The 13,341-nt window shown below is 40.0% G+C and overlaps 1 protein-coding gene and 1 non-coding gene across 2 annotated transcripts in view; both read left to right on the top strand.

The window, feature by feature from the left end:
* The window catches only part of POLA1 (DNA polymerase alpha 1, catalytic subunit), a 299,145-nt gene that overhangs the window by 43,465 nt on the left and 242,339 nt on the right, over window positions 1-13,341 (top strand). The window contains exons 19-24 of the mRNA XM_045779581.2: window positions 3,742-3,858; window positions 5,280-5,455; window positions 7,852-7,981; window positions 8,470-8,589; window positions 9,654-9,753; window positions 11,564-11,688. Coding sequence (XP_045635537.2) covers window positions 3,742-3,858; window positions 5,280-5,455; window positions 7,852-7,981; window positions 8,470-8,589; window positions 9,654-9,753; window positions 11,564-11,688 — 768 coding nt within the window. The remainder of the gene's footprint in view (window positions 1-3,741; window positions 3,859-5,279; window positions 5,456-7,851; window positions 7,982-8,469; window positions 8,590-9,653; window positions 9,754-11,563; window positions 11,689-13,341) is intronic.
* On the top strand, window positions 10,825-10,954 carry LOC123780628 (small Cajal body-specific RNA 24). Its single transcript, XR_006776461.1, has one exon.

The following is a 13,341-nucleotide window of genomic DNA, read 5'->3' as shown; positions in this document are numbered from 1 at the left end:
TGTGACTTTCTGTTCTGTATCACTCTTGGGGCCTTTTTACTTTTATAGAACCCCCCGTAATATCTCCTGTAGGGCTGGTTTCGTGGTTATGAAATTGGTTAGTGACTGGCGATTCTGAAATGTCTTTATTTCTCCATCAATTCTGAATGACAGCCTTGCTGGATAAAGGATCCTTGGCTGCATGTTTTTCTCTGAAAGAGCTTTAAATATGCTCCCCCAACCCTTTCTCTCATTCCAGGTCTGTGTAGACAGGTCTGACGTAATTCTGATGCCTTTGCCTTGGTACGTGAGAAATTTCTTTGCCCTGGCCGCTTTCAATACTGTATCCTTGGATCTAATATTTGCGCATTGCACTATGACATGACGTGCCATAGGTTTGTCATGGTTGAGCTTGGGAGGGGTCCTCTCTGCCTCTTGGACACGAATGTTTGTTTCTCTCGCTAGATTAGGGAAGTTTTCAGCTACAATTTGTTCAAATATCTCTTCTAGACCTCTGTTTTTCTCCACCCCCTCGGGGATGCCGATGACTCTAACATTGGATCGTTTCATTGAGTCAGTAATCTCCCGTAACCTACATTCGTGGGCTTGGATTTTTTTAAGAGCAGCTTCTATTTTGTTTTTTTCCTCTATTAACCCATCCTCCAATTCACTAACCCGTTCCTCTGCTTCTGTGACCCTGGCCGTCAGAGCCTCTAGTTTTGCCTGCATTTGGCTCATAGAATTTTTAATTTCTGTCAGATTCGCTCTCATTTCTGTCCTTAGGAATTCTATATTCTCAGTAACCTTTTTGTTAATAGTTTTTTCAATTCTACTCATCATTTTGACCATCGTTACTCTGAATTCCATTTCTGATACTTTGGTTACATCCATATCCATTATTTCTGTGGCAGAGGCCACAGACTCACTGTCTTTTCTTTGCTGGGGGGGGGGGGGCTTCTCCTTCTTGTCATTCTGATGAGGAGAGGTTGCGGGGTTGTCCAGAGCCCAAATTATTGACTGGGTCCCAGGCCGTGCCCCTTGTTTTATAGGGATCTTAGGGATGTGGGCTTCTTCTTTAAAGATTTTATTTATTTATGTGGCAGCCAACCAGCGAGAGAGGGAACAGAAGCAGGGGAGTGGGAGAGGAAGAAGCAGGCTCCCAGCGGAGGAGCCCGATGAGGGACTCCTTTCCGGAACGCCGGGATCACGCCCTAAGCCGAAGACAGGCGCTCAATGACTGCGTCACCCAGGCGCCCGGGTTGTGGGCTTCTTGATTTTTCAGCCTGCCTTCTGTGTTCTGGGGGAGGGGCCTGCCACGCCGATACTCAGGCAACCCTGTTTGGGTAGAGTCTCCGTGTCCCCTGCGAGGGGGGATGGGGATGGGCACTCCCTGAGCCGGTGTTTCCAGGCTTTTGTTCTCTGGCGGCTTTCCCTGGCGGTTTGCTGTGCCTCTTCTGAGAGTCAGAGCAGCAGCGGCCAAATTTCAGCCTCTGTCACAGAACAGAGGGATTGCGGCCCGTTCTCTACTAATGTTCTGGCCACTTTAACTCTGTTACTGTTGGTGCTGCTCAACCCTGCAGCGTCCGGGATGTGCGCCCCACACCCGGCGTCCCAGCCCTCACTTCCAGGGCCGGCGGGTCTCTGTCCTTTGTGTTTCTAACGCCGCCAGCCGCCCCGCGCGCGCTCCCGGATCTCCCGGTCTCAGTCTGGATCCAGTGAGCACACCGGGATTCCGGTGTTCCGCGAGATGCCTGGTGGCACGCGCACCCGGCTCACGGTCTCAGTCTGCTGTTTTGCGGGTGCCGTCTGCGAGCGCCCACCTGCTCTCCCGTGCAAGTGGCTACCGCTTCCCGGCGCCCGAACGCGGCGGCTCCCTCCCCCTTCCGTTTATCTTCCGATATCTGTGCACGGTTTCATGGCTCCCCGCTTCGTACCTCAATACTCAGCGCTGGAGATGTTCATTTGTAGAGATCCAGATGCATCTTCCTGCATCTTAGGCTGGTTCCGTGGTTGTTTAGGCTGGTCTGGTACCTATCCAGCTCGACTCGGGGGACCGGCTGAAAAACGTGTCTCGTACTCCTGCACCATCTTAACTCCTCTCCCCCTGTGACCTATTCTTGAGAGGTCAGGGCTAGGAATTTTTTTTTCTCTTCATAACCAAGTATATTCCCACTAGATAGGAAGAGTAATAATTCAGTGAATTATGTTTGCCCCAGTTTTTAAGAGTCATAAAGCAACATTTTGCTTTGTTTCCTCTGGCTTTAGTTTGTACGCTCTTTGATATGATTTCTTCCTTTTTTTCAGTTAATGGATCAAATTATGTTGTGCTTTTGATTGTTTTGAAGGAAAGTAGGATATAAATGCATGTATTTTAAGTGTGATATTGGTAATTTGGTTATATGGAAGCCTTGCAAAAAACGTGTGCTATGTATTTCTCCATGTTCACTTTTGCTCTTGGACACCTTTCTTGACCATGGTGTGGCCAGAGTACCTAGAACCTGTAGGTTGTTATCAAGTGTCTCTGCACCCGCCTCTCTTCTAGTATTCTAGGTATTATATATTTTGTTACACATGTTGAAAGCACCAGGAAGATTCTGTCCACAATGCCCTGCTTTGGTGCTCTGGCTCAGAACTAGGTCCTCACCGGTTTCCCCTAGTAGTCTCTCGCGGGCTCCAAGGAGATGTTGTGGTGCCTAGAATAGCTTGCCTGCCTTACGGTGTTAGAGCAAAGTCTGTGTGTGAGAAATCCAAACTGATCTGATGTAAGAGAGAATCCTGACACTGGTGTGAATCCCTAATCCCAGGAATGATAATTTGGAAATCAGACTTCCTCATGTCGTTGGGTTTCTTAACTTAATAGACAAAACTGCCCTAAATATATAGTGGTACACATTTTTAATTAAAATTAATAACAAGTAAATCTCTTTATTAATTTGATTTATTTTAAGCTTCATTTAGTTTTTTAATAAACGTAGACAGTGAATCATATTATTCACATGACAGAAATTATCATTTTATAGACATGGAAAACTTGGTTGCATTTTTGTTTATTTTTAAGTAGGCTCCATGCCCAATGTGGAGCCCAACATGGTACTTGAACTCACGACCCTGAGATTAAGACCTGAGCCGAAATCAAGAGTTGGATGCTTAACCGACTAAGCTACCCAGGTGCCCATAGTTGCATTTTTGAGATAATTTCTACTTGGTATAGTTTTGTTTCCTAATTTGAACTATCACCTGGTATTGTATAGTTTGTTAGATATTGATTAGGAGTCTTAAGTCAGTAGTGTTTGAACTCAGTTCTTTAAAAAGAAACTAGATGCAGTTCCTGAGTTTTCTAAGAAGTCTGTAGTATAAACTGTTACACAACACAGGCAGGTTCTCAGTTTTTAAGGAATTAAAATGGAATTATTTGAATACAGTTTTTACTGATCACGAAAAAGTATGGAACATAAAAATCTGCCTCCGACACTGTGAGGCATGAGCTGCAAATTAAAAGACATCATAGGAACCTTGCATCAATTAGGATGAAATAAAGTTTATTCCAGCAATCTGCTTAGCAGCTTTGTTAATGTCAAGGCTAATGAATGCTGCTGATGAATACATTCCTGAAGAAGAAAGGAGCCCAATCGGAGGTAAGCTCATGATGCCTTCAATTAGAGACCAGAAAAAGAAAGGGCAAAGAAATTCTGTGCATATGAAGATAAATCCTCTAATTTGCGTTTGTTATAATGTTATTGGCTGCCTTCTTTTTCTGACTAGGGTCATAATATTTATGGATTTGAACTGGAAGTGCTCCTGCAGAGAATTAATGTGTGCAAAGTTCCTCACTGGTCCAAGATAGGTCGACTGAAGCGATCCAACATGCCAAAGCTTGGGGTAATAATAGTTTTCAAAATCTTATTTCTTGACTTGGCTTCTTTTTATGGAGTAGCTACCCGGAAACACACTGTGCTTCTTTGACTAAGAATTGGTTGTCTTGTGATAGGACATTTTAACTTTGGCACTAAACATCTTTTCCTTTGAATGCAGCATTATATGAGTTGAAGCCACTGGTAGTTTTTAAAATCAGCTGTTAGAATCCAGAGGTGGCACGTACATGTTACCTCCACTTCAGCATTACTGATGCTGCAGCTCTTAGAGCAGAGTTGTGGGGTTCCGAGATCAGTGAGTGTTATCATTCAGGACTGAGAGGGGAAGGAAGAGTGGGAGGGAGCTGACGTTGAATGTGTAAGAAGGGCTAAGTGCCTGTGTGTTAGTTGCCTGTCACGGCAACTCCAATTTCCCTGTACTTCTCACAGGGGAAACAGAACTTGTTCAAGGTTGTAAGGCTAGTATGGGGAAGAACTGAGGTTTTGAACCTGGCCTATGTATTTTTCATCCTAACTTGCTTGTTTCACTGAGGGAGGTTTTGGTGGATTTTGTATGAAGCCATCTTCATTTCCTAAGCCTGAGAGTGCTCTTTGCTTGAAATCTTATTACTTAAAGCTTATAACTAAAATGGGCATGTTGCCTTATCAGAAAACTTACGAATCTGTACCTTTCATAATAGTCTTCAGTGGCTTCTGCTGTTGCAGATTGGAGTTGGAGCCAGTGCTCTTGCTTCTTTTCCTGTTCTTATCTTTAAGGTGATAGAATTGTCATTAACCTTCATCCCAGCGGTTGATTTACTAACTCCTCACCCCTTCACAGTTTTCTTTATGTGGCATCTTCTGAGTGAGGTCTACCATGACTGCCCTATTTAAGGTGCAGGCCCCCTAAATTCCAGTTTTCCCCTTTGTTCTAGTTTTTCTCTTTTCCATATGCTATTACCTCCTAAAACTGTATAGTTTCTTGCTTTTGATGTCTTTTTGTTGTATATTTCAGAGGAGATCAGGAATCTTCTCTGTTTTGCTCACTGCTGTCTCCCTAGTGCCTACAACAGTGTCAGCTATGTAGCGGACATACAGAAATATTTTTTTTAAGATTTTATATATTTACTTGACAGAGAGAGAGTACAAGCAGGGGGAGCAGCAGAGGGAGAGGGAGAAGCAGACTCTCTGCTGAGCAGGGAGCCAGATGCCGGGCTTGATCCCATGACCCCAGGATCATGACCTGAGCCGAAGGCAAATGCTTAACTGACTGAGCCACCCAGCCGCCCCATACATTTTGAACTGTTTGAGTGATGACTGGCTGAGTGGGTGAATGGGAGATTGAGAGTTTCCTCATTGTAATTCTGGGCTAGCTTCAAAGCGGGTTAGAACAGAATGTTCCCAGTGTCTGCTCGTCCATGTGATTTGCTTTTTGTCCTCCCCCTGTAGGGCAGGAGTGGATTTGGTGAAAGAAATGCTACCTGTGGCCGAATGATCTGTGATGTGGAAATTTCAGCAAAGGAATTGATTCGTTGTAAAAGCTACCATTTGTCTGAACTTGTTCAACAGATTCTGAGAACTGAAAGGTTTGAAATCCCAATGGAAAATGTACGAAATATGTACAGGTATGATCCTGGATGCTTTGGAGTTTGTCTGTCTTGAAGTAAGCTAGAGCAAGAGGCCAGCATCACCCCCAGGCTGGAGGGACCAGGAATGTGTGGTGTTCTGGAGGGTAACTGCCTTCATGTCAGCACCAGCCTCTCTGTTACTTTAATAACTTAAATTATTTTGCCTTTTGAATTATTTTAATTTTATCAGTGTACCTCCATCTCCCTTACTCCTCCTAACCTCATCTAGATGTTTCCTAAGAGCAGTTTGGAAATTGATGTGATACTGAGGTTTCTACCCTTAATTCTTTTTTTTTTTTTAAAGATTTTATTTATTTATTCAACAGAGATAGAGACAGCCAGCGAGAGAGGGAACACAAGCAGGGGGAGTGGGAGAGGAAGAAGCAGGCTCATAGCGGAGGAGCCTGATGTGGGGCTCGATCCCATAACGCCGGGATCACGCCCTGAGCCGAAGGCAGACGCTTAACCGCTGTGCCATCCAGGCGCCCCTCTACCCTTAATTCTTTAATTCAGGAGATAGTGTAAATCTTTTGGAAATAGAAAAACTGAGAAATCATGAAGTTATGTAGAGATATTACTTGATTATTTCTTTTTTCCATCTTTATTGGAGTAAAATTGACAAATAGAAATTGTATATATTTAAGGTATGCAAACCGATGTTTGGTAAAATATATACAGCATTGTAAAATAATCACCATAAGCTGACTAACATACCCATCACCTCACATGGTTACTGTTTTTTTGTGTGTTTGCAGTACTTTAGATTTACCCTCTTTGCGAATTTTAAGTATATGATAACAGTATTAACTGTAGTCACATTGCTATATATTAGACTCCAGAACTTACTCATTTTGTACAACTGAACCTTTGTGCTTGATTTTTTCCTAAACTAAGTATCTTCTACTCCTCTTGCCACTTATTCTTTTCTGCCCATTCCTCCCAAGTCCTTGGACTGCTTCTCTTTCTGACTACGCTCTTTCTAGGTGATCTTATCGAGTCTCAGGAATTTCAGTACCATGTGGGTGCTGATGCCTCCCGCTTGGGTATCTTCAGCTTATATCTCTCCCTTGAATTCCAGACTCCTGTTTCTACCTGCCTGTTTTACTTGATGTCTAATATGAACCTCCAGCCTAACTTGTTCAGAAGCTCAAGGCCTGATCTTTTCTCCTAGGCTCCTCTTGTAGTTTTTCCTTAAGACTGACAACTCTTATTTTTCCCTTACTTCTAGAACTCTCCAGAGTCATGTTTGGCCCAAAACCTTTGAGGTTTCCTTGATTCCTCTTTCTCATAGATATCCTATGTTTGAGCCATCACAGAATCCTGTCAGCTTTATTTTCAAAATATGTCTAGATCTGACCACTTCTTTTCCCCTCTGTTGAGCCCATCCTGGTCCACGCTACCCTCCTCTTTCCCCTGGATTAATGAGTCATATGTCAGCCTCTTTGTTGGTCTCTTTGTTTTTGCCCTTGACTCCGTGCCGTCTGTTTTCAACCCAGGAACCAGGGTTATCTTGCTAAAGTTAAGTCAGATATTGTACTCTGCTCAAAATCTTCCAGTGACTGTCATTTAGAGTGTAAACCAGAGTCCTTACTCTGACTTACAAGGTCCTATACAGTGTGTCTCTCTGCTTTTAACTCTGTCCTTTTGACAGAGTGCCTAAATGATGGCACTCTCCATCATTCTCTCTGTTCTAGCCACTGGTCTCCTTTCTGGTCCTGGAAGTGCGCATTTGTGCTCCGCTCAGAGCCTTTGAATGTGCTGTTCTATTTGCCTGGATGCTCTTCTCTCAGATATCCATTCACAGGGATTGCCTCCTCACCTCTTCCGGTTCTTTATTCTAAGTGAACTCTTCCCTGGTTTCCTAACTAAAATTTCAACCTCTGCTCCTGATACTTAATATTTCCTTTGCTTCTAAATTTTTTCTCCTTAATACTGAGCATTATATAACCTACTATATATATACGTATTTTAATTTATAGTCTGTCTCCCCCATGAGGACATAAGCCCCACGAGGACAGGTGTTTTTGTCTTTTGGTTACAGCCAGAATCTACAACTATGCCCGGCATGTAGTCAGCATGTAACACATACTTATTAGATAGAACGAATAAAAGGATTTAGGTAGTTTTCAGGTCGTAGTTAACATATAATTTTACTTTGTATTTTTGGGATTTTTTTTGTGTGTGCGTGTTTTGGAGGAGGGCATTGGGATCAATGACATGAATGAATTCGTGGTTTCATACCAGCCTTATTTTAGAATGTTTCCAAAGCCAAGGTGCCATTGCTCTGAAGTTACTCATACCAAAATTTTTTTGTAATATTTTATGAAGTTCTGATTATAGTCATTGTTTCTTTTAATTACTTGATTCTGTTTCATTCTTACTTTTCTGTACAGTGAATCTTCTCATCTGTTATACCTGTTGGAACACACCTGGAAAGATGCCAGGTTCATTTTGCAGATCATGTGTGAGCTAAATGTTCTTCCATTAGCATTGCAGATCACTAACATCGCTGGGAACATTATGGTAAATTTAACTTAGAAAGGGGGAAAAAGCATTTCCTGTTGGATTCAGTGTTTGCTTGGGGTAGTTGTTATATGATAATGAGTCTAAATGCATGCTTATAAAATGAGTAACTTGTATTCTGGAAGCTGGGCTTCTTTTGTGAAATGAACTGGTTGCAAGAAGGGGAGGAAAGCCAGGTGCAGTATGTTGAAATTTTGGGTGAACATAAGGATCATCTCTAACATCTGGATGTGTCTGATATGTGGAATGGTCTATTTGGGAGTAAAGAAATAGCCCAAGTGGTGTCAGTATTTTAAGCTTTCTTTGTCTCTTTTTAAGTATAACGCTTAAAACGTTAGAATGAATTTTGTACCTTCTTATTTTTAAAGCAGCCCTTATTAAGAAGAATAATTGTGGAGGAGGTGCTGTGATTAAATTTACCACCTGAAAGTTGCTTTTGTTTGTTACAGTTTTGAGCTCAAATTTAAAAAAGAAATTCTATTTAATAGTCTAGGACGCTGATGGGTGGACGATCCGAGCGTAATGAGTTCTTGTTGCTTCATGCGTTTTATGAAAACAACTATATTGTGCCTGACAAGCAGATTTTCAGAAAGCCTCAGCAAAAACTGGTGGGTCCAAAACTGCATAGTGTTTTGCTTTTTAAAAAAATCCCCCCCTTTTATTACCTCGTAGCCTTTTTTGCTGTGATAAATTCTGCTTCCAAAATAATTAATCTCCTGTATACTGTAGAAACCATGTCAGAGTCATTCCATTGTGTTTGTGTGGTGATTTCCTTCTTCACTTTTTTCTGTGTGGATAAAGATTATTTGTGGAATACGAAATTCTTTGAGGCTAACATTAAGTCTCTCTGATGGGTGACCATACCAGGAAAGTGTTTTGCCATCTTAGCTGTATCCAAAGTTAGATACCAGTTAAACCTTTTATTTCCTTAAATGTGTGAGCCTTTATTTTTGTTGCTTTGTTGCGTTTTTATATGCTAGTAGGATCAGGTCACTGCAGTCAGTTTTCTGAAGTGGCCTCCATGACATTGGAACTAAAACTTAGCTACTGATTTGTCATCACTGATAGCGATTGACTCAAAGGAGGGGAATTTAATGTTAAGATGGTTCAAATTCATGTATTTGTTTTATGTATGTTATCAAAATTGATATAGGCAATGTTAACTTACAGGACTTTGACTTCTGAGGTGTTGAATATTAGTTATTTAATAAACTACTTGGGAATGAATTTTCAGTATATGGACATTTATTTTAAGGTGTCCACATTAACAAGAATAATCATATCTGTATAAAATATTTAATATTTCTACATCATAATTGTTAGAGTAATGAATTTAAGAGGACTCTTTTACTGTCTTAGATTTTATATAATATGAAGTATTTTTAGTATCCATTGATTTTAATAAAAGGTTCTGTGAATTCAGAAATATTTTAAAGTAGAATTTGCATATTTATTCAGGGATATAGTGTTTTGGTAAGTCCCATGCTTGGCATTCATTTAGGTTTGTGAACATGTTATAGTAACTGTCATTCCCCACAGGTAGGACCATTAGCTAAAACTAAAGAATGCTGGTTAGAATTGTGTACTGCAGTTGGAAAAGGAATAATCATAAGGCTTCTTAATTAGTTAATTAGTTGCTGGCTGGTGAAGTTAACTTTCCATTTGATATTAGGGAGATGAAGATGAAGACACAGATGGAGATGCCAATAAATACAAGAAAGGACGTAAGAAAGCAGCTTATGCTGGAGGCTTGGTGTTGGACCCTAAAGCTGGTAAGGTTGTGCAGCAGGTGGCTTTGCTCCTGGTGTTAAGGAATTTTTTAATGCAGACCTAGGCTTGAGAAACTGCAAGACCCGAATTGTATTTTGTAGGTTAGCAAATAGGTCTTGTTATGACCTTATTTTTATTTTCTGTTCATGTGAAAATCTTGGCCAGTCACCTGACATGAATGAATATGAATCTTTTTTATTTTTTTGCTGTGTTCTAAGAAAGCTTTGTTTATGGATATTGAAATTTAAATTTTGTGTAGGTTTCCTGTATCATGAGATACTCTGCTTTTTAAATTTTTTTTCAACCATTTAAACATGTAAACACTATTCTTGGCTCATGCATGGTACAAAAAGAGGGAGTAGGCTGAATTCAGTCTGAGCATAGTTTGTCAACCCCTAGTCCAGTATATAGCCGTTTGTCTTGTGGTAGGAGCACCTCTCTCTCCTCCCATCTGCTATAGAGGGTGGGCTCTGCCTCTGCCTGAGCTGCCAGGACCAGTTCATTTGGACAACTAAGTTCAAGAAAGTACAGACAATAATCACCAAATTGAACTTCAGCAGCAGAGTTCTCCCCCTCCCCCTTGTCATTAACAGCAAAGAAGATGTTTTGTGGTACACAGAGCTAGAGAGGATCTTTTTTTTTTAACCCTCAACTATTTTCAGTGGTACAGTTAAGTACTGTTAAGTATATTTACATTGTTGTACAGGAATAATGCGAGTTTTTTCAAGTAACTTGAGCTCTTGAGTAGGAGACATTTTTGGCAAAAGTGATTTATTATTAGTTATGTTGAAACAGAGTCCTTTGGTGTTAGATAGATCTGGGCTTAAATTCTGCCTTGTGTGATCTTGGGCTTCCTCTTGAACCTTTCTAAGCCTCACTTTCCTCTTCTGTAAAATGGAGATAGGAATAATATCTACTCTTGAAATTAATATAGCACTGTATGTTAACTACACTAGAATTTTAAAGAAAGAGTACCTACCACACGGGGACTTGAGGAACAAAGTGATTCTTTGTATAGTGTTTGTCACAGAGTATGCTATCATTATTTGTTGTTGTTTTTATTTTCTTAATAGTGGACATTTATTTTTATTCAGTTTCTTCCTAAGGTGAAGATAACTCTTTGTAAATGTCCTAGAGAAATATAGTAGCTTTCTGTTCACCCTTTGCAAGTAAAAAGGGTGGATCGTTCCACTACTCACATTTATATATATACATCTCTTGTTTGATTTTAACACTGCTTGTGTACAGGTGAGTGGGCTTCCCATTTTAGTCTTAGAAAGTATGATGGTAAAAAAATATGTATCTGCTTACTGGTATGGATCACTAAACATTTTGGGGGTCGAGGTGGCAGGGTAGGTGGGAGGGAATACTTGCCTAAAGGAGAATTTTACAGCATTTTTTTGAAATGGATATGACACCTATCTGAAGTAATTGATAGGAGAAGGGTTTTTTTTTTTTTTTTTTGCCCATCATAATGGTGCACTTGGGGACTGCTGTAGAAAGGATCGTTCGTTGTAGTTGGTTTCAAGGTGAGACACGTTCTCTTCTTTCCTCTTCTTTTGTGACTTGAGTTTTTACTCTAATACAAGGCATTTTTATGGAGTGATAGTTGACAATTTTTTTTCTTTGGTATAACTCGCTGCTTTAGATAGTATATCATTTTTAATATACTTAATTGACCAGTACTTCTAATGTTATGTTTTGACAAATCTGCTTTTTTAACGCCCCTCCCCTGCCTTTTTTTTTTTTTTAACCCTTCTCCCATCTGCTTTTTCTAAAAAGACTTTTTGTAACGTGGCTTTTTTGTTGCAGGATTTTATGATAAGTTTATTTTGCTCCTGGACTTCAACAGTTTGTATCCTTCCATCATTCAAGAATTCAACATTTGTTTTACAACAGTGCAAAGAGTTGCTTCAGAGACACAGAAAATTACAGAGGTTTGTGTTCAACTGGGGGCTCTTTAAATTGAAATTAAAAGCAGTGCTTAAAGAAGGAAGAGAACCAGAGTGGTTAGTGTCCTAGTTTTTCCTTTTAAGGATATAATTTGTCCTTTTTTAGTGGTCTAAACGTCAAAAGTGGTCAAAAAAGGGAGAGGGTTGAATAGATGGAAATTCACTGTAGTTCTCTACCTTTTTATTTCTCAGTTTTATTGAGATGTATTTCACATACGTTTCATCCATTTGAAGTACACAGTTTAATGGCTTTTAGTGCAGTTGCTGAATTTTCAACCTTCACGACAGTTAATTTGAGGGTGTTTTCGTTACTCTTCAAAGAAACCCTACCTTTAGCTGAACCTCCTTCTGTCCCTCCGTTCCTCCCAGATCTCAGCAACCACTAATTTTTCTGCCTCTATACATTTGTGTATTTTGGACATTTCTGGTAAATGGAATCATGTGACCTTTTGTGCCTGGCTTATTTCCCTTAGCATACTGTTTTCTTTTTTTTTTTTCAAATTTTTATTTAAATTCTAGTTAACATATGGTGTAATATTGGTTTCAGGAGTAGAATTTAGTGATTCATCACTTATATATAACACCCTGTGCTCAACACAAGTGCCCTCCTTAATACACATTACCCATTTAGCCCAGCCCCTGCCCACCTCCCCTCCAGCAACCTTCAGTTTTTGTTCTCTATAGTTAAGAGTCTGTTGTCTGGTTTGCCCCTCTTTTCCCCCCTATGTTCATCTGTTTTGTTTCTTAAATTCCACATATGAATGAAAGCGTATGATATTTGCCTTTCTCTGACTTACTTCACTTAGCGTAATACACTCTAGCTCTGTCCATGTTGTTGCAAATGGCAAGATTTCATTCTTTTGATGGTTGAATAATATTCCATTGTGTATATATACCACATCCTCTTTATCCATCAGTCGATGGGCATTTGGGCTCTTTCCATAGTTTGGCTATTGTTGATAATGCTGATAAACATCAGGGTGCATGTGCCCCTTTGGATGAGTATTTATATATCCTTTGGGTAAGTACTTAGTAGTGCAATTGCTGGGTCATAGGGTAGTTCTATTTTTAACTTTTTGAAGAACCTCCCTACTGTTTTCCAGAGTAGCTATACCAGTTTAGCATACTGTTTTCAAGATTCATCTGTGTTGTAGCATGTATTAGTACTTCATTCCTATTTGTTGCTGAATAATTCACTGTACAATTCTTTTATTAAATTTATTCCTGAATATTTCATTCTTTTTGATGCTATTTTAAGTGGAACTATTTCCTTTATTTTTGGATTAGTCATTGCTAGTGTAATGAGATATAACTGATTTTTGTATATTGATCTTGTATGCTGCAACCTTGCTGAAGTCATTTATCACTTCTAGTATTTTCATGGATTCCTTAAGATTTTCAACATACAGTATCATGTTATCTGCAAGTAGAGGTAGTTTTAATTCTTCCTTTATAATCTGGATGCCTTATAGTTCTTCTCCTTTTTTGCGGGGGTGGGGGATGTCGTCTAACTGCCCTGGCGGGAACCTTCAGTACAATATTGAATAGAATTGGCAAGAGCAGACACTCCTGTCTTGTTTCTGGTCTTAGGGGGAAGGCATCCAGTCTTTATTTCACCATTGTAAGTATGATGTTAAC

Source organism: Ursus americanus, chromosome X (genome assembly GCF_024610735.1).
Source record: "Ursus americanus isolate L20-20 chromosome X, mUrsAme1.1.p, whole genome shotgun sequence".
Taxonomy (NCBI): Eukaryota; Metazoa; Chordata; class Mammalia; order Carnivora; family Ursidae; genus Ursus; species Ursus americanus.
Note: the sequence above shows the minus strand (reverse complement) of the source record. Positions and strands in the feature narration are given on the sequence as shown.